This window comes from Lycorma delicatula, chromosome 11, assembly GCF_047948215.1.
Source record: "Lycorma delicatula isolate Av1 chromosome 11, ASM4794821v1, whole genome shotgun sequence".
Taxonomy (NCBI): Eukaryota; Metazoa; Arthropoda; class Insecta; order Hemiptera; family Fulgoridae; genus Lycorma; species Lycorma delicatula.
Window position 1 is genome coordinate 47743353 of NC_134465.1, and position 27795 is coordinate 47771147.

At 30.1% G+C, this 27795-nt stretch overlaps 1 protein-coding gene across 2 annotated transcripts; it reads right to left on the reverse strand.

Moving 5' to 3' along the window:
- Positions 1-1088: 1088 nt before the first annotated feature.
- Positions 1089-25983, reverse strand: LOC142332277 (uncharacterized). Of its 2 annotated transcripts, none has more exons than XM_075378609.1 (3): positions 25876-25983; positions 13343-13533; positions 1089-1969 (listed from the first exon to the last, which is right to left on the reverse strand). In XM_075378609.1, the coding sequence occupies exons 1-3, from the start codon at positions 25897-25899 to the stop codon at positions 1243-1245; spliced, it is 942 nt and encodes a 313-aa protein (XP_075234724.1). In that variant the 5' UTR covers positions 25900-25983; the 3' UTR covers positions 1089-1242. The 2 variants fall into 2 exon arrangements, with proteins under 2 accessions (XP_075234724.1, XP_075234723.1); XM_075378608.1 differs by lacking the exon at positions 25876-25983 and adding an exon at positions 14680-14937.
- Positions 25984-27795: the final 1812 nt, after the last annotated feature.

The following is a 27795-nucleotide window of genomic DNA, read 5'->3' on the forward strand; positions in this document are numbered from 1 at the left end:
AATTTTAGGAACATACAATGAATAGGTAGGGGTTTATGAGAGTTTTGACAATAGTGGTATGAACTGGCAGACCTGAGTGATGTTAAAAGAGAAGACCATGGAAGAGATGAGTTGATAATGTTGAGAAGGATTTGAAGGAGATGATCGTCATTAAGAGACCAGAATACTGTATGGACTGTAGCACTGAGGATGTATGCATTTAATATTATTTCAAAATTTTTAAACAGAGTAATATTATTTTTATAAAAGAAAGTCTTTTAGTTACTGAATCATTAGTTTTCCCATAAAGTTATTTAAAATAAAATCAAAAGATTTTATTTCAAAGAAATTACCACTATCATATTTGGCTGACAGATTATTAAAAAACAATTTTGTTAATATTCTATGTCTTCATTTAAGAGGTAGAAATAATATCTACATGGGATTATGTTTGTTGTATTATTTTTTTTTAAAATATGTTATAATTTTAACACAAATTGTTCATCAATTGTTTTTTTTTTTTACTTCACTGTACGAATTAAAGGATGTGTTCTGATTGCGAAAAAATTTCGGTTTTCAGATTTCAACAGAAATAACCATTTTGACTAGTTTCGGTGTCATGTCTGTATGTATGTATATGCATATATATCTCACGTAACTTAAAAACAATTAGCCATAGGATGTTGAAATTTTGGATTTAGGACTGTTGTAACATCTAGTTGTGCACCTTTCCTTTTGATTGTAACTGACTGAACCAAAAGTGTCCAAAAAAGCTGAAAATCCAAAAAAATGTGGATTTTGAACTTTTTCTTAATAAGCCCTCATTGAGAGCTTTCAACAACGTATAATAAGTGGTACTTATTTTCATAGATTCCAGAGTTATAGCCAAATAAAATTTTAATTAATGAAATATTTGGTTCTTACAAGGAGAAGGCACATAGTTTCCAGTCCACCTTCATCTTTGTTTTTAATTTAAATATATTGATTTATTAATAATTAACCTCCGATTGTGAAAAAAAATTTACAATAAATAATAATTTAATAATAACAATAAAAAAATAAAAAATAACACAAGTTATTAATGAAATAAAATTTTATGTATTTTTCATTTAAACAAATGTGTACATGAAATTTAATAGGCATACAAAGAAGTTCTGTGGTGTCCAAATCAGATTTTTATCCATAGAGTATCACATTATTCATTCTTATTGTGATTTATATATATATATATGTATAAAGAATATTATTTATCTATCTGTAGAATTATAACCATCCATTACTCTCAAAACATATAAAAATATTGTGCATTTTTTCAGTGATATTGTCTTTATATTTTTCTTCAGATAATATTAATAATAAAGTATGTTTTAATTTAGTCCATCCAAAACATTTTAACTCTTCATCAAATTTTTCTCTTGTAAATTCTGTATAATTACAATTTAATAATTTCAAATATTTCATCAAATTATTATAATAAGTAATTGAGAGATTATAAAAATCTGCTTGTACATCTGGTAATGTTGATGTAAATATAAAATGTGACAAATCTCGTAAAGGTGAACCGTATGTACAATACTCAAAATCAATAAATTTTACTTCAGTTGGAATCACTTTATTCTCAAGTTCACTTTTATTATGTTTGTAAAATACATTATTTGCCCATAAATCATTATGTATAATTGTTGAAAAGGGTTCTTTTGGTTGTGGTATAATAATTTCATCAATTTTTTCTATTAATTTATTAACTTTGTCATTGTACTTACTCAGTTTATCATTTTGAAGTAATATTCTTTTTAATTTTTCTTTAAATAGTATATTACTTTCTTTTCTTCTTTCTGGATAATCACTGTTACGATATATCGGTGTAATTAAATCTTTAAAAGAATCATTAAAATGTTGTTTATGTTTTTCTTTTATCGCAATTCCAGCAGCATGAAAATATGAAAGTTTATCAATTACTAGTTTTGTATGATCCATATCAAAATCAACTCTGTAAAAAATTTAATTGCACAGTTTTTGTAATAGATGTTGGGTAAAGTTAACAAAAATAAAAGAACACACAGCTCGTATTTGCCAAAAGAAATTGGACTTTAATTAGAAAGAAAACAAATGAACTTAATTTAAATCATAACCTTCAATTAAATTAAATAAATTATGAAATTAACATAACTTAATGATACTTAATAAATATCAGCTGAATCAACATATGAACAATGATATTAAATGAGCAAATACATGAATATACATTTTTTAAATACACAATGTAACAAAGCCTGAAAACAAGAGAACATAAAACACCTTATTTTCAAATTAGATACTTAAAACATAACATCAATAGAAAAGTGGAACTGGAAAACAGTTGCACTACTAACATATAATGTTATATGAAAATTAGCAATGAACAGATGTCATTAACTTAGAAAAATAAATTACAGTAAATCTTAATTGGCACTGGCCTTTCCTGATTTATGAACAACAAACTTAGCATTAAATAATTCAAACATGTAGTTCTAGTTTAGTGTAGAAAAAAGGCCACAATAATATTCTAGTACAAAAAGAGTTAATTACAATAATCAAATTGAAATAAATAAACATATAAATAGAGTTCCTTTACTAGTAAGCTTTCTTGAAAATATAAAAATTACAAAGAAGTCCTAAAACATAACTGCACATCAGTAGTAATTTGCTTTAGGTTAATTTAAGAGAAGTATTATGAATACAGTTCATGAGTAGAAAAGAATTAATCTCGGCGATTAACAAGTTACAAGATTAAATGATAGAGTTAATTACAATAACAACAAATTGAAAAGCTGAATGATGACACAACCTTATATAAGCCACCTGTCGTGAATAAATGGTTTTTAAACTAAACTTGAAAGTGAAATGCATAAGGTACGATGAACTGAATGTTCCACAAATTTTAATGATGTAATAACTGTTTAATAGATAATGAAAATTGAACTTGCCTGTAGCACACAAATATTAGCAAGAGACGAACTCGTGAATGAATACATACAGTAATCCTGGGCGTAGTCCGCAGTGGTGTATCAGGAATGTAGGGGTGAGACGTGGTTTAGAGGTTGAGCAGGACGTGGCGTCTCAAAAATGTAGCAACGAGTTTGGATAGATTCTGCATCGATGTAAATGTAATCAGCAGCTCGAGAAGATTCGGCGTCGATAGAATTGGTAGTATGTAGTGATTGAAATACATTCCACAGAGACGTAATATAGTGAACAAAGAAACGAGGCAAAACAAAAACATAGAGATTGATGAAATCACGAAACACTGGCGAGTAGAACTAGAGAAAATTTCGACAGAGAAATACAACATTTATAAGAGTATGAAGAGAACAAAAGTAATAACACTATACGAGAGAGAGAGAGAACATCGAAGCCTGGTCCTCCAAGTCTGGAGGACCAGGATCCTCACAGCGTGAAAGTCAGGACTAGAATGACCAAAGCTGGCGTGGTGAGAGGTAGGGGAAGCGAACAAAGCAATGGGCAAAAGAGAGAGTGTGTGTGTGTGTTGACAACAAGAGTAGTGTCTAAGTGTTAGTATGAGAACGATTAGAGGAAACGTGTGGAATAGAAGACATAACAAAAATAATTTACAAGCAAGCAGACCACTAAAGAATTACGTAAGATTGATAAAATAAATTCTGAATACGCAAGTTGAAGAAATGACATCAGGGCAGACAAAGAGAAATAGACTTCTAGGAACTATGACAATATTGAAATTGGTTGAGAATAAAAAACACTTAAGATTAATAAACATATTAAGACTAAACAGCAATAAGTAATGCGAGATATGAAATACGTTGTCACCAATATGATGATGCAATCAGTAAGTCAAACTGGAGACTGAGAGAAATTGATATCGAAAACAAGCCCAAACAACCTATTTAAAAATACACGTAGATAAGCCTTACAAAAATGCAAAATAAAATTACCATGCCTGTAAACTACAAGACTCGACCATAACCTTGAATTCATTGGAATAAAAACAACTTTACGCGTTGGCATAAGCAATAGATATTTTAAATATACATATAAATAGATAGATAAACCCCAAATATAACAATAAAAAACAACATATTAACTGATAGAAGTAAAAAAAGAGATTGATATAATGTAAAATTACTTTTTTTTAAATATTCAAAAAAGTCTTAAATTGTTATGCTGATTATACTTACTCTACATTGGGTGCTGAGCTTACAATATTATATTTTACTACCATATTATCCGACTGAAATTCTGTTTAAGATTTTATATTAATAGTATTATTATTAATAAAAATATCTAAATATAGTCATGAGGAAAAGACTCCTACATTGTAGGGGGAGGTCTTTCTCTTTTCAGAACATATAGACTAGTTATAAATAGAAAACTCTCAGACCATAACTACATGCAAGCCTGAATTATTCATTGCCGTAAGAAAGGAACAACAGAAATACACATTAAGTGTGTCGCATAAGGGTATCAATGTGATTTCACTTTGGATCCCCAACTATAGAAACAAAAACAACATACTTGTGAGTTTCGGACAATCATATTAAACCTAATCCCTCTTTAGTATCCATAAGCAGTCCTGACAAATTCTGAGAGAAGTTAATAAATTAAAAAAGTCAAACTAATTGAACTATGCTCAAGATTAAACTGTTCCTTTAACATTTGATCCATTAAATCATGCCAAATTTTAAATGTTTCCCAGCTACTGAATACTGTCTTCTGAATTGTGCATTCTTATGTTATGCGAGATCTGTTCAGAAAACACCGAACATTATTTTTTTAATCTTTATTATTAATTTTTTCAGATTGTTGGTCCTTGTCCCATTCAATGTACTCCCCTCCTCTACTCACACACTTTTCCCCAGCTGTGTTTCCACTTCATGAAGCAGTCCTGGATAACTTCATTTGAAATGGCATTTAAGGTCCATAACAAATTTGGTTTAATGTCATCAATAGTCTTCTCATCACTGATTTTAATTTTGAAAATGAGAAAAAGTCACAAGGAGCCAGGTCTAGAGAGTAGGGTGGCTGAGGGAGGGCAGTCATCTGAATTGTGACACAAAACTGAGGAATTGACAAAGCTGAGTGGGCGGGCACATTGTCATGGTGAAGGAATCATGAGTTGTCTCACCACAACTCCGGTCTCTTTTTACAGATTTTTTTCATGAAATCATTGTAAAATGACTTGATAGTATGCACAGTTCACTGATTCATCTTGAGGCAAGAATTCAAAATGCACAAGTCTATTAAAATTGTAAAAAAACAGAGAGCATCGCTTTTACACTGGATTGAGACTGACGTGCTTTTTGCCGATCGATTGTATTGATTGAACTTTTGTCTCTGTGTTGTAGACGTAAACCCGGCTTTCATCTCCTGTTATGATCCTTCACATGAATGTTTCACGATCATTAATAATATGATAAAATTATATATACATACATATATATTTATATATATTTTTTTTAAAAGCAAACAATTCATTAACATATTGTGACCACTATGTTAATAAAATTAAACATTTTGAAACTTACTATGAACATATATATAAATTCTTCTGTCTAGTACTGGACAGCAGTTAATCATTGTCAAAATTTTTGAAACAGTAAACCATTTTGGCAAATTATAAAATGAATATGTTTTAATGTAGTTATAGAATTCAATACCAACTGAAGATGTTGGATCCCCCAAAAATCGATTATTGGAAATTAATATGGTAAGTTTAACTTGTATAATTTATTTTTATTTACTGTGTTTTGGTGGTTTATATTTTATATATATGTAAGATATACATCTTGCATTTTAGAGAAGTTTCTCTCAAAAATGAAATATCCATTCTCATAAATAAAAAATATTTTATTCAAGATTACAAAGAAAGGTGATGAATAGTGGCCGCCTTCTTTTCTTTCCACAGTATACTGTTTTACATCAGTGTTTTAGACCACTGAAATTCAGGTGATTTTCAACCCTACAAGTTACACCTTCACGCTTTTCACTGCAAAGTCTGGCTATAAATTAAGTATCATACTCTCAAAAAAAGAATTTTGATTAGAGCCTCTTGTAAGTCAGATGTCACATCCATTAGAAAAGAAAATGAACAGATGCAATGAAATAAAAGAGTAATAGTATTTCTTTTTGCTGGAAACAATGCAATCCTATCAAGGAAAGAGACATCCCTTAGTCATTGAGCAATGTTTTATTTTTCAACTTGGTTATTATGAATATTAATAATCAATAAAGTAAAATTGATACTAATTTAAATAATTTAAAAAAATTATACATAATATGCTGCAGGTTTTTTTTTATTATAAAGGGTTTAAAGCTGAAAACTGAAAAAAAAATTTGATTGTTTATATTCTTTTAGAATGAAAAAGTTTACAGCATCTGTGTATGTAGTTTTTCTCAATTGCAAAAATATTTTTAGGATTTTCAGTGGTATCTTCTATTGAGAAAAGTTTTGAAGTGGTAATATTTAACTAATATAAAAATTTTCATATCTAATCGTAAAAGGAAAGCTTTTTTCCTACCATAATTATTTATTTTTGTTTCCCGAGAAATAACAATAACTACCAGAAACATGTTCTCATGATTTTTCCTGTCAAGTTTTATAAATTTTATATATTTTTCTATTTTTTCTCAATCCTGTTTTATAAAGACGAAATAATTATCCTGTAATTTTAAAGAAGAATTAAAAATTGATGTATCAACAGAATTTAAAATTATCCTCTTTTCTAAATGCAGATTTAAGATTTAATTTCTCCTGATAGGTTTTTTAAAGGAGTTTAGAAGAAGAAATTAATTAGATTTTTATTGTACACATAAAAATAATAGTCAATCAGATTGGAACTCTGAAAGACTTTTTGTTCTTCCTTACCACTTTTCCAGCTACTGCCGGTTCTGGATGTGTGTATGTGTGTGTATAGATTAGCAATTACTATTGGTCTGATGTACTGCAGATGTAGTGCAGTGTAAGTGTAAATGTGCTGGTAAATATGTAGGCTTAGACTCAGATCAACCACTCCAACCCACCGGGTTGGTCTAGCAGTGAACTCATCATCGCAAATCAGCTGATTTAAAAGTCGACAGTTCTAAGGTTCAAATCCTAGTAAAGGTAGTTACTTTTATACGGATTTGAATACTAGATCATGGATACTGGTGTTTTTTTGTGGTTGGGTTTCAATTAACCACACATCTCAGGGATGGTCAACCTATTAGTGAACAAAAGTATACATCATTTGCACGTATACGTATTATTAATACATGTACATCATTAATATGTATTATCCTCATTCATCTTCTGAAGTAATACATTACAGTGGTTCTGAAGGCTAAACAAAAAAAGAAAGAAAAGGTCAACCATTACTGGACATGTGGTTAATTGAAACCCAACCACCAAAAAATACTGGTATCCACATTCTAGCATTCAAATTCATATCAAAGCGGCTGCCTTTGCAAAGACTCAAACCTTAGAACTCTTTGACTTTGAAAATCAGCTGATTTTGCAATGAAGAGTAATTTCTTGAAAATTAATTCCCATTACTTTTTAATCTTTACATGGGACTAGCAAATGATGTTAAAGAACAATTTAGATTCAGAGTAACAGTACAAGGTAAAAGATAAAGATAAAGTTGTTTACGATATAGTAATTCTAGCTGAGAGTAAAAAGGATTTAGAAGAAACAATGAATGGCATGGATGAAGTCCTACGCAAGAACTATCGCATGAAAATAAACAGAACAAAACAAAAGTAATGAAATGTAGTAGAAATAACAAAGATGGACCACTGAATGTGAAAATAGGAGGAGAAAAGATTATGGATGTAGAAGAATTTTGTTATTTGGGAAGTAGAATTACTAAAGATAGACGAAGCAGGAGCGATATAAAATGCTGAATAGCACAGGCGAAACGAGCCTTCAGTCAGAAATATAATTTGTTTATATCAAAAATTAATTTAAATGTCAGGAAAAGATTTTTGAAAGTATATGTTTGAGCGTCGCTTTATATGGAAGTGAAACTTGGACAATTGGAGTATCTGAGAAGAAAAGATTAGAAGCTTTTGAAATGTGGTGCTATAGGAGAATGTTAAAAATCAGATGGGAGGATAAAGTGACAAATGAAGAGGTGTTACGGCAAATCGATGAAGAAAGAAGCATTTGGAAAAATATAATTAAAAGAAGAAACAGACTTATACGCTGTATATTAAGACATTCTGGAATATTCGCTTTAATATTGGAGAAGGAAAAAATTGTGCAGGCAGGCAACGTTTCGAATATGTAAAACAAATTGTTTATGGATGTAGAATGTAGGAGATATACCGAAATGAAACGACTAGAACTAGATAGGGAATCTTGGAGAGCTGCATCAAACCAGTCAAATGATTGAAGACAAAAAAAATTCCCATTAAAAAAAATTGTTAAATAAAAATAAATATTCAACGTTCCCTTTATAAAATTGTATTATTACTATGTATTCTATAGTAAAAGCAATGTTGCTACAAGATTCTAATATTAGATAGTATATTTTAAATCTTCTTAATTCATACATATTGATAATCAGATTTCTCAAATCATAATTTATAGATAGATTTGTTTAGACAAGAAATGTATAAATTTGAAAACTTTGTTTAAAGGAGGATATGAGTATTTTAAAAAAATGTTTATAAAAATTACTCTTTTTCTCTACTTTAATCAGTGCTAATATGTCAAATGACCGACAGGAATGATTCATGGTCAAATACAACCTAATGGATATTCTAAGCCAATAGATGCTGGGTTGTAACCAAAAATTAGAAAAAAAATTTGGCAAAGAGTTGTGTAATTTTCCTGGCTTTGCCCTTAATAGATATTTATTTAAAATACTCCATGGTGTTTTTAAGTATTAATGACAAAATGATGCAATATTAATGTACAATTGTGAAAAAGATTAAGATGTTCAATAAAAAAAATTGGTTTATTTTGACCCACTAAGTGTTTTTACCTTAAAAACTGTACAATATTAATAGTATAACTAACAAAAAAAATCTTAGAAAAAAGCCTTGTATCTCAGTTGACCCACTAGATCAAATGACATTTATATCATGAAAATTATACTGCATTTAGACTAAAATGCTAAAAAATAAAACTTTTTATTAAAACCTTTGAATCCCATATGAATCCGTTGTTCCACAGCTATTTCATGTAACATTTTTAATACTAGTAATAATAAACTTGAAAAAACAGATGATGTATCCAAAATTATAATTTTTTTTTAAATCATAAGTCGGATTCCATGGAAATCACTTTATTTTAATTTTCCCATTCTAGATACAGTTGGATTTTCAATGTTGAAAATTTAAATTAAAAAAAAATCACATTTTAATTATGAGTCCCAATATGGGTAAAAAAGTTTATTTATTGGAGTGATTATTAACTTCTTTAAGTTAGTCCAGTTTGGTGCAGTATTGTAAAAAAAATTGAATATTAAAAAAATTTATAGTTCACTAAAAGTACGATATAGGTACCGTAAAGCTCCCTTGTTTGATAGAGTCGAAAATCAGGTTGAAACTGGAATATGGATAGCAAATTACAACTTTTTTATTCAGTGGATATTTTGAAAATATCATAGATGTTTAGAAAAACAGCTTATAGAAAATATTCCCTCCACTAAAAACTGTTGGGTACAAGCAATCTTGAAATCTCCCACATTATCTCCATGGAACGGAACGCAAAAGTGGCAGGAGTATCACAATTCTCCCTTTGAATCGCAGAGCCAGGACAGTGTCCCTTGCTGCTGTATGATTCTGTAATCGGGCATGTTTCAATGGTTTATTTTTAGTGTCGGTTATAAGTTTTAAGTTTTGTTATATTACCTCCATATCTGTGAAATTAGTGTAACTGAATAAATTGAGGTTGCATGTTGACCAAAGACCATTCTTAGCTAATTATTATGATCTTCAGAGCAGATTCTGGTTTTTTGTTAGTTACTTTATTGTTAATGGTGGAAGTATTAAAAATGTTAGGAAACCCTATTAAGTTATAATTGGGTATTATATTTTATCTATATTGTGCTTATTCATTTAATATACTATTTTTGTCAAATTTACCCAGTTCGTAAATGTCACGTTTTTCATGTTTGTTAAGATCTTGTTTTTATGTTGTCCCTTCAGTTTGTACGCTCTGTTTTTACAAAACATTTTTCAAAAGGTAATTATGTAATTGAATATGCTGCCTGATTGCGTATTCTTTGTATCTATGATCGAAGAATGAATATCTAGTTTGTTCAATACATCTATCTATAACATGAATAGGAAATGCATAACATAGCAGACTGTTCCATCTATATAACAACCACTTCTACTACTTCTAGCCTCCTGACCTTAATAATAATGCTTCAGTCGATAATGAAAAATCTTGAGTAAAATTCAAGATGATGGCTGAAAGATTACACAAAGATCATTACTATTAAATATGGATGTATAAGCATAACATGTATGAACCTAACTTAATTTCTTTCCTAAGTCAGTTCAGTTCTGTAGTGGTAAGTAACCCACCTTATTTCAGAGAACCAATTTAATTTATATTATCAATTTTTTTTATTTATTTAGATTATAAAGTTCTGGGTCTTTACCCAGTCCTATTACGTAGAAAATATGTAAGAATAAACGTTTGTAATTTTAACATTCATACCCTTTAATTTACTTTCAATTTTAATATGTTGTGACATGTCCTTCAATCCACTGTAGAAAACAATCTTGGAAATTCTCAATTGATTTTTATAAATAAAAAAATTTGCAGGGTACTAGATCTGATGAAAAAACTATAATGTGTTTACTACCAAAATTTGTTTGACAGGCAAGGTAGAACATGTAAGTGGTTGAAAAGCCAGTTTTCAATGTTTAACACATTTTGTCCTCTTTTACTTTTCTGGATAGATTACATCTGGAATTGATATGTTGCTCGATTGTTTAAGGTTTCCATACAATCAATCGTATGATGATATGTTTGATATTTAAGAAAACTATGACAATGTCCTTGAATTTTGACTTCTTTATCAGACTTTTTTCATACACAATGATTCTTGAGTTTTCCATAATATATAAATTGGATTATGAATCAAATATTTGAAAACCTCACCAGATATATCTTTAAAATTACACATATACATTATAACCCATTTTAAAATAACCTATATAACACATATACGTTTTTAAGTTAACCTGGCTATGTCCAATTGGTTTCAGGATGACATCCTTCAGCCTTTGCTTGTATTTCCCTGTGAAGACTTATGCATTCTTTTCTGAAGACTTCTCACTTACGCACACATTTTGACATACTTAGATTATGTAAAATTATTCTCACTATCTGCTTGGCTATATTTATCATATTAATGTCCAGGTGATGGTCGCTTCAATGGTTTCATTGATTTTCTCAACATTTTTAAACATCTTTTTTCAGTCCTCACAAAATTTTTTCAATGATAAATCGTCGGGATGACGATTTATCATATAAAGAAGGTAACAGGGATTATTACCTTCTTTAAAAATCTGAATACATTCAATTAAATATTTCTTAAGTTCACTAAGAAATTTAAGAGATGTTCCATTTATAAGTTTATAAATGATAATCTTGCCGCGAGTTGTTCAATTAAACTAGTAGGCTACATATCTTATGCAAATATATATTAGAACTGATTAATTAATTCTAATCCTAATCTTTGGCATTAGTCATATATTAAAATAGTTCCATCAATTTTGCATTAAATTTATACAACTATTATTCAAATTCAAATTCTTTTATTTCTTTCACTTTTACAAAATTAATAATTAATGGAATAATCCTAATTCTAATTGTAATATTATTTAACTTAATCATACTTAATTTAATATTGTTTTATAATACAATTTAATATTTATTATTTAACTTAAATTTTATATGATTTACAATCGTAAGTGAGTTTTGTAAAAGATGAAAGATTAGGTGTCCACAAGGGTCCTGCCCGTTTTGTAGCACCATCCCTTTTCTATTAATCTTTTTGGTTAGAGAACGGGGACAAAAGTAAACAGTTTTATCTTATATAGGAGAATTAGTTTTGGTTCAATTCATGATTTACTCTTGTGGAAACTTATCTTTTCTGCAGTTAAGTATAGAGAAGATCAATCGTCATCAAATATTCATGTATACTAATAAACCTTTCATCCAGTGCTACCCATTAAGTTATATATGTAAAAAATCTATTACTATGTTAAGACAAATAGAATAAAGTATTATAATTAATTATATATGTAATCATAAATCATGTAATTACATGGAACATACTTTCAGCGTCATCAATATTAATTAGCCATCGTCTTAGTAGCTTTAAGAAAGTGTTTAGGTTCCTACTTGTCTTTATATGATTAGGAAGTATGTTACACAATCTAGGAGCACTACTTGAAAAGAACTTCATATAACTCGTTTTATTTGCTCTGGGGACATATACATTCCTTTTAGTTCTAAGTTCGTACTCGGTTATCATACTATCTCTATGATCACTTCTGATGAAGAAAATTTTCATTACTTTATAAACATATAAATAATGTAGCGGTAATATAGACAATTCCCTAAATATTGGCAAAGAATGATCCGTAGTTCTTTTTTTACTTATCATTCTAACGAATCTTTTTTGGATTTTGATTATGGAATCTAAATTTGTAACATAAGTTCCTCCCCAACAGCCGATGCCGTAGTCTAGTCGACTATGCACAATAGCAAAATAAAGTTTTCTCATGGTTACTTTTGGGGATAGTTTGTTTAAAAAATAAAATATCCTAAGATAGCTTAATAGTTTTTGCTTTACTAGCGCAATATGATTCTTCCAGGTTAGATCACTATCTAACACAATGCCCAAGTATTTACAAATATCACGTTGTTCGATCTTACTACATTCTAAACAGTCGGATTTATTTATCACACTTTTTTACATTTATATTTTATTGTAAGTGGCAATTTTATTTTCCCCTTTAATCAGAAGTTGATATACAACGTTTTTTCAACGCTCAAGATCATATAATGATTGGAAAAGCATAACCGCAGTGCGTCCAAATCTGATTGCATGTCCTCAGCCACTTCTATCCAGGTTTTGCGGACATAACACAAGGCAGTATCATCTGCAAATGCATATACATTACCTTTAAGCAGGGCCGAACAGAGACTATTTACATAAATTATGAATAGTATGGCTCCCAATACAGATCCTTGTGGGCCTCCATATTGTACCCCAGCAAAATTACTTAAACACCCTTTTATTCTCACACTATTTATACTCACTAAGTCCTGAAATTTAACATTCAGACTTTGTATTTAAATATCAATAATTATTTCATTTTAAACAATTATACTTACAATAAATCTGCTAATACAAAACCATCAGAAGTTAAATCTTTTAAAAGAAAAATTGAATCCTCTTCAACACCACCATAATATTCAGAAAATATATTAGGAATTAGATTTCCATCAATGATTTGTTGGTTTTGTATTTTAATATATTCAGGAATTCCAGTACTGTACATAAACAGTTCTTTATTAAATGATCTCTGAAAAATAATAATTAAAGTTACTATTTTTTTACATCTCATATATTTAACAGATTTCTGTATCAGAATATTTCTAGTATTTGATATTATATTCGTCATTTGAAATACATTCACCTTTTAAAGGTGGATGGGTTATTATCACCTGCAAACTATGAGTAAGAAAATTCTGCATTGTATATTAGTTACGACAATGTAACTGTTGCGCAAATTTAAAAAAAACTTATAAAAGAACTACTGATATATAAGAACACAATTCAAAATTTCTAAATCTGGAGTACAGTAATGTAAACAACAAAATGAAGTAGTAAAATGATATCAGAAACATAAGAATAAATCAAAAGATATCAAATTACAGAATTCCTAAACCAAACGGTGGAATGATTGTCTCTAATTCACATGTTTATAACCATAACTGATGTTATGTTTTGTACTCCACTAATGTTAGTGTTAGTTCTCCATATAATGAAATTTAAAATAATAGAATATTCATTTTGTTTTTCCCATAATGGTTGGTAATGAGAATTATTTAAAAATATAAACTTTTGTAACAACACAACCAAATTTTATAAAAAAAAACATTTTTAGATATTAAGATTTTGTCTAGTTTTCATTATAAAAGTTTATATTATAAAATAATAGTAGAATATACTATATTACTATAATAATAGTATAGAATATTACTATTATAATAACAGCACAGCAACATGATGTCAACAGTACTCTGCAGAGATGCCATGGCATCTGTGCGCTGGCACGTAGTCGTAAATATACTGGTAAATGTGTAGTCTTGAACAGACTCAGGCCAACCACAACTGAGATGTTTGTTTAATTGGAAGCCAACCATCAAAGAAAACCAGTATCTATAGTCTAATATTCAAATCCATATAAAAGCCTTTACAAGGACTTGAACCTTAGAACTCTCAACTTCAAAAATCAACTGATTCTGAAATGACCAGTTTAACCACTAGACTAACCAGGTGGTTAAATTAATATGGACTATTATTTCACCTGTTTTTTAACATATAATTTATTTATGTTTTTATATTTATAATATCATGATCTACACAAGTATATATATGTATATAATGTATTATTAAATACTAATCAGAGTAAAAAAGGTTATTTATTTACTAAATTATTGCTTACCTTAATATTTGGATTATCACTCTCTTTAGGTAAATGTTTTGCAATAAGTTTAAGAGTTTTCATAATATTTTCAGTTGTTTTAAATAAATCTAAAGTAATTGAAAGAACAACTCTTTCATTGACATTACATTTTTTTAAGTATTCTATACTTGAAATATTAATTTTCACATCCCTTGACAAAGAGTTTTCAAGAATTTTTATAATAACATTTACAATTTCCATTTTCTTACTGTTCTACTTGAATATTTTTATTACATCAATAAATGTAGTTAGTTAATAACAATGTAAAGTATAATTTATTTTTTGTTATAAAAATACGTCAGTTGCTATCTTATCATTTAATATGAAAAAGAAAGAAACAAATGAACACATTCCTACATAGCATTAATTATCTGTTAATATTTCTACACATTTACAATAAATATTATAACAAACTTACTTCAGCCTTATACTTACATGTAAAATATAGTTTAAAAAAAATTGATTTACTAAAAAAATAATCTTATTTAAAACAGAGCATTTAATAGAAATTTTTAATAAGATTCGTAATAATAAAAAAACACACTTTCAGAACTGAAATATATTTGCAGAACAATAAGTAATATTTTTTGCAGTGTGAACTTTACTTTGTATTTATGTACACAGTAAAAATATTTTAACTCATTTTGTGTTGCACAAACAACACATACTTATCAGCTATAAACTATAATTAAGATCTCTGTACTGTAAGATTAATTTGTCTTGCTAAATCACGCAGCAAACCTAAAGATAACAAGAGTAATGGTAATTTTGTGCATCCAAGAAAAACACTTCTCTTTAATTGTAACACAAAAGTGTGATGTGGACATCACATGACTTCCTTGTATGCCTATTAAATTACAAAATTACATTTTTTGCTGCACTTCATTTAAACTTATTTCATTAGAAAGAGAGATACGATCCTCCAATTCTTTAATAAAGTGGACAGTTACATAAATGCTGAAATATTAGTTTTTATTAACATCAAATATTTATATAATTATTAATTAAACAATCTTACATGAAATATTAGGACAGAGTAAAAGTCCCTTTATTACTCGTATTACTAGTTCAGTATTATTTGTATCTTTGTGAATTGCTGATTAACAAAAGTTTCATATTTCTGGTGTGTTGTATAAATAAAAGTTAATAATAATTAAACTATTCCGTTTAGTGAATTCCTGTATACTGGTTACAAATGTTATTTCGACTTTACAGTGTAAAATGTTCAGTTTTTATTATTGGATTATTTGGTAAATAATCAAGAATGAAAAAGAAACAGTCATACAGGAAAAAGAAAGATAACTTGAAGAAATATATCTCAAAAAAACAAGAAGAAGATGAATATGAGGTGGAAGAAAATATTAAAAGTGAAGAAAGAATAAAAAGATTAAGAGAAGTTGATGAACATAAAAAGGAAGAAAATGTTAAAACCAAAGAAAGAATAAAAAGATTAAGAGAAAATGATAAATATAAAGAGGAAAAAATGTTAAGACCAAGGAAAGAATAAAAAGATTAAGAGAGGATGATGAATATAAAGAGAGAAAAAATTTGAAAACTAGAGAACATGAACACAAATTAAGATCAGAATAACTATATCAAACCAAAGAGCGATTAAATGATCGGCAACAAAAAACAAATAAACGAAATGATTATCAACTCCGACTTAGGGTGAATATTGTCCAGCAATATCAGAGGAGTAATGAACTAAAAGATAAGAATTTTTTGCAATTTATCAAAGATCGAAGATGTATGCCTCAATTTATATGTTGTTCTTGTGAGGGTCTATATTTCAGCCAGTCTGTAGTTAATTTTAATGTAGATAAAATTACACAGAAATGCCGGAATAATTAAAATAAAATTAAACAGAAATTAAAGTAGAAAATCAAAAATAATACAACTCTAAATTATAATTTTCAATTAATATTAAATAATTAGATGTTTCCCAAATCTATTATATATATGTAATAATGCCTATTAAATTATGTGTACAAATTTTTAAAAGTCCATCAAATTTTATTTCGTTAATAACTTCTGATTTTTTTCATATTATTTTTTTATTGTTATTATTGAATTATCATTTATTGAAAAAAAATGTTTACAATCGCGGGTTAATAATTATTAATAAATCAGTATATTTAAATTTAAAAAAAGTGAAAAGATATAAATTTAAAAAAAAGATGATGACGTCTGATTTGAACTGCTCTGCCTTCCCTTGTAAGATCCAAATATTCCATAAATTGGATTTTATTTGGCTTTAACTCTGGAACTAATGGAAATAAGTACCACTTACGGGTTACATCGTTGAAAAGCTCTCAATGAGAGCTTATTACTGCAGTTAAGAAAAAGCCCAAAAACCACATTTTTTGCATTGGGCTTTTTAGGACACTTTTGATTAAGTCGATTGCAATCAAAAGGGAGGTGCACAACTAGATGCTACAATAGTCCTAAATACACAATTTCAAGATCCAACGGCTAATCGTTTTTTAATTATGCGAGAGTTGCTGACAAGAAGAGAACCGGAAGACCGGCCATTTTGACAAACCGACTGTAATTAATGTGATGCCACCGTTTCTCTTCAAAAAGCTTGAGGAGACAGACTATCAACGCACTCTCACATCTCATATGGAAGTGCGATGAAGCGGTAACACTTTCGTGCATATCATGTTCGCAGTGTTCAGTAATTGAAGGGGCCGGATAAAAACAGCGCGTAATATACTGTATAGGTTTCGGTCATTTGTTGGCAGCCATGGAATTGCAGAGCTTTACCGTGTTTTCTTTATTGATGAGGCGTGGTTTCACCGTAGTGGCTACGTGAACAGTCAGAGCACTAGAATTTGGTCGCCTGAAAATCCACATATGTTACATGAAACCCCCTTACACTCTCAGAAAAAGGGAATATGTGGACCGTATCACGTCGTCGAATAGTGAGCCCCATTTTCTTTCAAACTACATGGAAGCGTGTTGTGTACAAAGACATCTTTACACAGTTTATTGCGCTTTCTGAAAATGTTGAACGTGATTGTTGGTCCAGCTGCACAGTGCCACATCTAATGAAATCGTGTATTTTTTGCGCGAGTTTTTTTGGTTCACTTGATCTGGCGTCCCACAGATTCTTCCTGTGGAGTTATCTTAAAGAAAAGGTTTATAAAAACAAGCCCCACACACACTAGAAGAACTAAATATGAACATAACAACGGAGATTAACATCAGTATACACGTACTCCACAAAGTGGCCTCAAACATGGTAAAACAGGTTCGTACAAGCATAACTGTACGAGGCAGTCATTTTGAGTTTATGTTGTGAAAATAAATAAATCTTTAAATATTACTTAATGTCTTATTATTTTTTATTACTTTGATGTGCGTGACTTTTGGATCTCTTTTCTTCAATTGCCGATAAACTGCTATCTGTAGAACTATTATCATCGTTTCCCAAATTTATCACAATATCTTCACACAAACTGTATACTTCACATGCTTTTCTTCTTCTTTAATTGCATGTTGAAAACATTTTTTTCCAAAAATTTGCATCTACTCTAACACCTACCAATAAACTTTTACATTACAACTTAAATGTTGTGTAATTACTCCTAATATAGGCTTTGACTGAGCCCATATATCAATTATATCAGGTTAAATTACAATTGTATGGAAGAAAATGCAACACGACACAATTTTTTGATTTTCTGATTTCATCTAATTAATGAATATATTTTTGTTTAACTGATTTTACTATAATTAAATTTTCTACTTTTAACATGTCTTCAGTGTCACGGTTTTAATCATAGGAAATTTCCTATTTTAGGGACGAAGCGTTTGGAATTTTTTCAGTTTTCAGGCAATAGTACGGCGCATTATCCATTACTACGACGGATCATTCAGCAACAATTTCGACATTTCTTTAAACCACTACAGAAAATTATCACCATTCAATTCATCATGATACTATTGGGAAGATTTGGATTGAAATACCCATAAATTGCCGTTCAAAAATCCATTTTTACTTCCTACGTACGTTATTATTAATCGTTTACTTTTCCAGCCAGAGAGTTTTCACCCCAGTTTCACCCAACTACAAATCTTTTATAAAAGCCTATTATGCGTTCTTTATTTATTTATCCACCCGTACCTTTTTCCGTACATGTCTTGCATTAACGCAAGTTTCAGAAATAATAAATTGTTTCACCCTCTTCACGAAATCGTTTAATCTGTCTTAAATTTTCCCTAAGCCATAAAGTAATATTTTGTGTTCATTTAATAAAGAATTGTTTTTTCTGGACATGAACCGAAAATTCATTGATTTTTAAACACGATGTAATGTACTTGTAGAAAAATTCGGCAGTTAGAATCTGTATTCACGGCATTTAATATTTAGTTCAAGTTAGGAAGGTGAATAAAACGAATAAACTTTTTTCTGATAGCAGTTTTTGTAAAATTGTCCAACTTTTGAATCGTTTTCACGCGCTTTCGAATATTTTAAGGCTAACATATTTACCATAAATTTTGTGTTTTTATATTGAAAATTGTTCTTTCACTTACACCTATTGCACTACTTGTTTTCCGAGCAATGTCTCTGACTGCAGTTTAGGGTTGGTTATCTTGTTTAAAGGTTATACGTAGGTTGCTGTTTATTTTTTTTTCGGAATTATTTAAGCGGTTTCCTAGTTTATGTTTCACGACAGAATCACTAATTTGGAACAAAAACACAGGATAAATTAAAATTAATGAAAATAACACGGAATAAAAATGAACTATAAAACTACCGTACCGTATGAAGTGATATCATTATACAGACTGAAATCCTTTCTTTCATTGAACTGAATAATGGTGTGAAGCATTACAAATGATGTTATCGTTATTAATTATCCATAACAACATTACTACATTTTATAACAGTATTATTTTGCTTTGAACTGCATAAAATGCTAAGCGTGTCATCAGCGTAATAATTATGCTTTGTAATTTTTTATCACTTTCCGAACCATTAAAAGATTCCACCAATCGTAAAGATTTACTTTTCCAAAAACAATATTAATCTGTTGATGAATTGCTTAAATAACACTAATTTATGAGTAGACTTACCATACGTCCGGGATTAGCCCGGACAGTCCTAGTTTTTTAGTGCTGTCCGGGGTTGCAAAAATGTCCGGGCAATTTAATGACTGGCAAGGATTTTTTTAATTTTAGACCTATATGTTCGACATCGCGATTTTAAATATTCTCTTACAGCCATGCATCTCTCAGCTGACCTCGATTTTGACGGATGCGTGGTTACCGGTCTCGTCACAATTTTTTACTTAGTCATTTGGCAACACAGTCAAGGGTAATGTGTTTATGTTGTTTTCGTCTGTTTGGTAACTTGTCTACACGTTTTTAATCACTTTATCTCTATTCGTTTTTTGTCTCATCGTTTAGCAATGGGCAAAAGAAAATGTGTGTTTAATGTTAACCTGCAACGGGAATACAAATTTTTGAAATTGTGTAATGACGTTAACATGTTTATTGCACACTATGTACTGGGCAATTTTCTGTTGTACATAAAGGAAAGGGTGATATAAGACCACATGAAAACAGCTAAACGTTGGAGTACTGATGCTACTGCTTCAACAAACATAAGAGATTCTTTTAAAGCCAAAGATAGGAATAACATTGATCTGGAGTGTGCTGCTAAAGAAGCTACATTTTCATACCACACTGCTAGACATGAGCTCAGTTTCAAAACATCAAACTACACATCTAAACTGGTTAAAAAGTTATATGACACAAAAGTTTCATCTACTAGAACCAAAACCAAGGCAATTATTGTTAATATTATTTCGCCATTTATATTTTATAATGTAATTCTTTGAAAAACATTAATGATGGATAGCTGAGACAGAAGTGAAGTAAAACTTGTTCCAATTGTTGTAAGATATTTCAGAATGGAGGAGGGAATTCAAGTTAAACTTTTAAATTTTGATGAAGTGTCAGGTGAAACTATCAAATTTTAACTCGGTATCTTTTGCAGTATGTGAAAAAAAAACAACTTGAAGAAAAGTTGGTTATACTGCTGATAACACTAACAGTAATTCTGGTGGTCCGAAAAGAAAGGGAAATGAAAATGTGTTCAGAAAAGTTCAAAGTGATTTAGACAGAACTATTTTAGGAATTGGTTGTTCAGCCTACATTGTACACAATTCAGTTCAAACAGAATGTGATTCTCTACTCCTGGACATAGAAGTTATTGTTATAAATATTTTCACATATATATAGTAAGAGAACGAAACTTAAAGAGTTCTATGAATTTGTGGAAACTGATTACAAAAAAGTATTATCTCACAGTAGCACAAGGTTCCTTAGTTTGTTATCTACAATAGAAAGAATTGTTTCCATTTCTGATGGCCTAAAATCATACCTGTTTACGCCATTCTGGCATAAAGTTTTCCGTTATTTTCTACGAATTCCAAGCTAGGATGGGTCCCGTTGTTTTGTTACAAGGAATGTTTAAATCTCACTTTGTTTCGTATTTCTGGGTCTGTAAAGTCCACCTGTTTCTATTATTGTTCTTGTGTTCGACCCTCCCACCGTCATCCTTAGCGACCGCGTCCATTCTTCTATCGAGTTATTTCTGATTACCCTTTTCATACACCCGTTATTTTTTCGTCCCCTTACTAATACATACACACACTCTCCTGTCCACTACCTGGATCTGGTTACCCCCGTTTTCTTTCGCCATCTTTTCGGCAGAGTAAATCCAACATCTCACCAGTGCAGTCGCCTAGGGCAATACTCTCCTGCAAACTTTGTGGTAACATTCCTCACTCAAGCAGAATCTCAAACTCATCACTACACATCTGAGATTCTACGCATCATGCCACCACCAAACCACAACACACCTCTGTATTCCTGATACACCGTGCGGACTACGCCCAGGATTACATAGGCATTCATCTCTACTGGCTGTTACGAGTTCATCTCTGGTTAATATTTGTGTGCTACAGGCAAGTTCAGTTTTTCATTACTTATTACGTTAAACCACTATGTTATCATTCAAATTTGTGGAACATTCAGTTCATCATACCTATGCCGTTTAAGTTTCAATTTCACTTTAGTACAGTCACGACAGGTTACTTACAGAAGGCTGTCATTGTTCAGCTGCAACCTATTTCATGTGCTCAATTAAGTTCAGTGTGATTATATTGTAATTAACTCTTTTGTACGGTAATATTATTGTGTCCTTTTCTACGTCAAACTAGAATTACATTTTTACATTATTTAATGTTAAGTTTGTGGTTCATAAATCAGGAAAGGCCAGTGCCAATTAAGATTTACTGTAATTGATTTTTCTAAGTTAATGACATTTGTTCGTTCCTAATTTTTCAATATTACAGCATTTGTCAGCAATGCAATAGTTTTTCAGACATACTATGTTTCTTGATGTTATATTTTTCTAAAGTTATAATTAAAATTAAGGCGTTTCATGTTCTCTTTCAGGCTTCGTCAAAAATGTATATGGTCAAAATCTGTATTTAGAAGCGAATATTCATGTATTTTTTCATTTAACTATCATTGTTCAGACGCTGATTTCAGCTGATATATTAAGTAGTTTTAAGGTTATGATAATTATAACATATATTAATTTGTTTTCATTAAAGTCCAATTTCTTTTGGCAAATACTAGCTGTGTGTTTTTTCTTTTGTTAACTTTACTCAAAAATACCTTTTATCTTGTGACAAATGCCCAAAATTATTATTTGATTTTTTTTAAACCTAGAAAGTGAAATGTTTTTGAAATTTTTATATGGTATTGTACAGTTATTTAATAATGTAGTTCTGAAGCTGGAAGCTAATTCTATAACAGCAACAGAAACATTTCAGACATATTCTGAATTAATTTGTCAACTTCAGGAAAGAAAATCCCTCAAATTTATACAATCTTCTACCAAGAATTGCTATACACTAAAAGAAAATAATGATGTTCAGGAACAAAAATTCTTCTCAAGTGTAGACAATTTTTAAAATTATAATATTCAATACTTACAGTTGTGGAGAACCTTACTAACTTTTGTCAAAGTTAGTAAGTTTCAGTGGATAAATTTACGAACCAAAATTGCCTGTTCTGATTTAGACGAGAGTGCAAAATTTAGTGAAATTATAAAGATTCTATAAATATTGATGACCTATTTGATGAACGTACATTGTTGAGCCAGGTAATTCAAAACCAAAGGGTAGGTTATATAGTTCAAATTCTAAAAAAGTACCAGATACTATTGAAAAGAAGTGGAAGTTGTTTCAAAATACTGATATTTCATGTTTTGCAATATTTCTGAAATGGTTGAGTTTGCGATGTTTTTGCCTGGGACATCTGCTCCAACTGAGAGAGTTTTTTCAATTATGGGGAACATTTAGTCTGCAGAAAGGTATTAACGTATAACTGTATCAAAGTATTAATTCTACAAATGTATATAACTATCACGTTTTTGGACACATATTGTTTTAAATCGTACATATATATTGTACAACTACATATATAATTATTGCTGGAATTAAACAAACACAATATCATTTAAAATGCATAGCTACTCTAAATATTAACATTAAATACATTTTTGGACATTTTAGAATTACGTATACAGTTATTTATTGCAGGAATTAAACAGACAAATTTTATTTAGGAACCATAATTATTATTGTCCGAATTAAACCAACCACACACTATTGCTTTAAAATGTGTTAGTTTATTAACGACGATGACGTCAGCGCCGACGGCTGCGTTAGCGGGTGTGCTGACGACAGCGACGAGGATGTCGTCAGCACCGTCGGCCGCGTTAACGGCGCGCTAGCGGGTGTGTCGGCGACGACGATGGCAGAAGCCCTGGCTTATATTCCGGCGCAGCCGCCCCCACCCATCGCACGAGACCGGCCCTGTACTTTGGACTATACCTTGGACTTTAAACCTAACTATTTTTTCCCCGCCACTGACGTCACAATCCAAAATGGCCGACCACCGCCATATTGGTGACGTCATCCAAGATGGCGGTCATTGACCTCGGCCTTGAACCCGGGGTCAAAGGTCAAGGTTGTCCCAGACTTCTCATCTCTATACTACTGTTACCGGCGATTAAACATGGATTTCGTATTACACGCCAGAAAGAAAACGGCACTCAAGTGAATGGCGTCATCCTCAATCACCAACCACACCAAAAAAGGTCAAGCCACAGCTATTTGAATATAAACTGATGGCCACAGTCTTTTGGCATACTGCTTATTGATTTCATGCTACTTGGAACGACTATGAATGCAAAAGCCTACTACGAAACTACGTAAGTTACGGCCCGCCATTCTAAATCGGCGACGTGGGCGGCTGACCGACGGCGTCGTCCTGCGGTTCGATAATGCACGTCCAAATGTTGCGGGGTCCAACACATGATTTACTGAGAACATTTGGATGGGAAACTGTCGACAGAAGAATACGATAAGGGCATATTGAAGCTGGTGTATCGCAACGATAAATGTCTTAGTTCATGTGGCGATTATATAGAGAAATAGAATAAGGTATGCGGTTTAAGAGAAATAAAATATATTTATAAAGTTTTGAGAATAGATTTTTTTACAGTGCTTTATTTTACTGTTTTTTTTTTCTTTTACTGTCTTTACTTTAGAAATAACCTCTTGTATTTTCGTTCACTTTCTATGTTAAAATGACATTACTCTATGATTATATTTTAGTGTACACCCCCAGTATTTAGTAAGACCTGCACTCTACATGTACTTAAAAGTAGCAATCTAACTTAATTCCATTCAAAATGATTTAGTAGGTTAACAATTAAAACTCGAATGATTGTTAATAGTTGATACTCAATATTTGTCTGTGTAATTGCAATTATGTATAATTTATTTTTATCTAACCGATTTATAATGGAAATAGTTAGCATATTTAAAATACTTATAGTTATTTATGTTCTAAAGCTATAACGAGCAAAAATATAGGATAAACATTTTTGTAATAAATCTAAACGCTATAAAAATAATTTATACTTAATTAATATTATAATCGATTATTATTAGTGAAAACTAACAACTTGCTTGACATTTTTCTTACAAAGTTTTTTCCCTTTTGCGATATCTTCAATGTTCCAATCTCGTTGTTAATTAAAACTGTAAACTAAATAGAACCTTAATACTTTTTTCAAAACAAAAATTGAGTGGAAAAAATGCATTCCTGAAATAAAATCTTTAGAAACAAAACAGGAAATTTCTAAGTGTTATCTATATAAAATAGCAGTTAAACTATGCTATTAAAAAATATGTATTTTTTAAATCTTCTTCAAATATATGGAGTTTCTTAACAGTAATATTGCACTGTTGGGAAATGAGTAGCCAGACAATTGGTTTTGACTTGTTTCTACTTATTTTTTAAATTTTAAATTCATATGATGACGCAGAAAAGCACAAGCATCATAATATATAAAATTCAATATTTTTTCATTAATGTGGTTCGTAACAAATATTTCGTTAAGGTTTTTTTTTTCTATAGGTACATTTTTAAATACTAATTTGATAGAAATAAATTCATGTAAACCACTTTTATTTTTTTAAGAATAAAAAAAAATAAGAATATAGTTTATTATTTACTATGGTCTAACAATGGTTGCTCTTACATCCTGCTTAAAAATCAATTCGTACTGTATTTTGATTACTTCTTTGTTTGGGTTCAATCCATATTTAACGATCAACGCTGGTTGTACATTTATAAAATCTTTAATACTCATAGTATTGCTCTGATATGATGATTAAATTAAGTTCAAAATGATTACATATTCGTTTTATTATTTTATTTTCTTTGAATGTCAGCTATCTGTGCGACATAGCTGACATGCAAAGAAAAAGTATAACCTAAAAACTCTGACTAACCTAAAAATAGGTACACTTAAAATTGTATTTTAAACGAAATTGTACATTTATAAAATGTTTAATACTCATAGTATTGCTATGATATGATGATTAAATTACGTTCAAAATGATTATATATTCGTTTTATTATTTTTTTTTTTCTTTAAATGTCAGCTATCTGTGGAGCATAGCTGACATGCAAAGAAAAAGTATAACCTAAAAACTCTGTGTAATCTAAAAATAAGTACACTTAAAATTGTAAGTAATTTAAACGAAAATTTAAAACTGTTTGTTTGATTTTTACCTTACGGCTCAGGCAATTCCACATAACCTAACTTGCAATCTTTTGAAAAAATTGTTATTAACCAATGTTTATAGAACAAATAAGGTAATATCTACGTTTCCGTGTACCCGTACGATAAAAAAGAGAAATAGCCATTGCAGTACGTTAATAAATATAATATAAATATGCATAGAAATATAAATATAATGCATAGAAATAAATATAATTTCAATGCAAAAAATCATTTAGAAGAAATACAAATGTATGACAAACCATAGTAACAGGTGTAAAAAATACCTCAAAGATACTGAAGGTGATAAATAATGAAATGCCTGATCATCTCATTAGTGTTTTCAACTTAAAAGAGGTCCCATCACTTAGTTTAGTCTATAAATAATAATTTATTGGAAAACCATTATATAATAATTTACAGAAGGTATTGAAAATGTGTCCATCCACTTGTCAACACATTTGACCATGTTCCTAGTCGCTCTTGGTAGCTGTACCCTGTCTATTTCCTGGATGGCATTGGTAATGTTTGTCTTCAATTCCTGCAAGGTGTGCGGATTGCTTCTATAAACAGTTTCTTTTAAGTAACCCCAAGAAAAGTCTGGACTAGTGAGATCATAGAATCTTGGTGACCACAAACATTTTGAAATGACTCTTCCACTGAAAAGATAATTTAGCATCTCCATGGTAGAGTGACCTGTATGGCAGGTGGTGATTTTCTGTTGCAACCAATAGTCACACTCATTTCTTGCAGGAAGGCTTTGAATTATTAGGTAATTTTGTGGTAATCCACCGGGTTGGTCTAGTGGTGATTATTTAATCTTCTTCAAATATATGGAGTTATGGAAAATATATGGAAATATATTTTAAATATGATTAACGCATTTTCCCAAATCAGATGATTTAGAAGTTGAGTTCCAGTGTTCAAGTCCTAGTAAAGGTAATTACTTTTATATGGATTTGAATACTAAATCATGGATACCGGTGTTCTTTGGTGATTTAGTTTCAATTAACCACACATCTCAGTAACGGTCGAACTGCGACTGTACAAGACTACACTTCATTTACACTCATACATATCATACTCATCCTCTGAAGTAATATATGAACAGTTGAAACTGCACACCATATGCCTATTTTTTATGAGGGGAGATTCAAGGAAAATGTGCAGGTTGTCAATACCCCAGATATGTTAGTTCTGACTTAACATTTTCACCAAGGAGAAACAATACTTCAGTTTTCAATCAATCTAAAATGCCAATGTTTTTTCTAATGAAGTTCTTGAACCATTTACTGTGGTGAACCCTTTTAGCATTAACAGCATTAGATAGCTTCTGCATTTGAGGCTGATAACATTTCAGCATTCTCCTCACTGCACTGTGAGCTGAACCTAGTGAATGTTCTTTTCCTGGCTTAGTTTCTGCAACAATTTATCAGAAAATCTTGTAACTGCTGCTTTAACATCCTGTAATGTTAAAACTGACCAGTACTGGGCACATTTATGACCAAACATCAAACCTGTTTCACAAAATTTTTTAACTTCCAAGTAACACTTTCCACTGGTGTTTCCTTTTTAAATTTCTCCTTGAACTTTCACAGACACACCACATATGATTTTTTTCTCTAAATAAGTTTCCATCATGAATACGTGATCTTTAACAGTTAACTGTATTTTAACAAACTTATGATTACACAACCTTTCAAAAGCCAATACGTGACATAGACCGGCAGTATCAAATGTATAGGTAATAAACAGTACTCTCCACTCCAGCTCCAATCGTACCAACACCTTCCACATTATTTTACCCATCTCACACCAATAAATGTATTTTAACAAAAATATGCATTTAGTGCTAAAATAAAGATATGCATTTAAACTACTGAGTGATGGGATAAAGGTATAATATTAGCTCTTTACACTCAGGATAGATT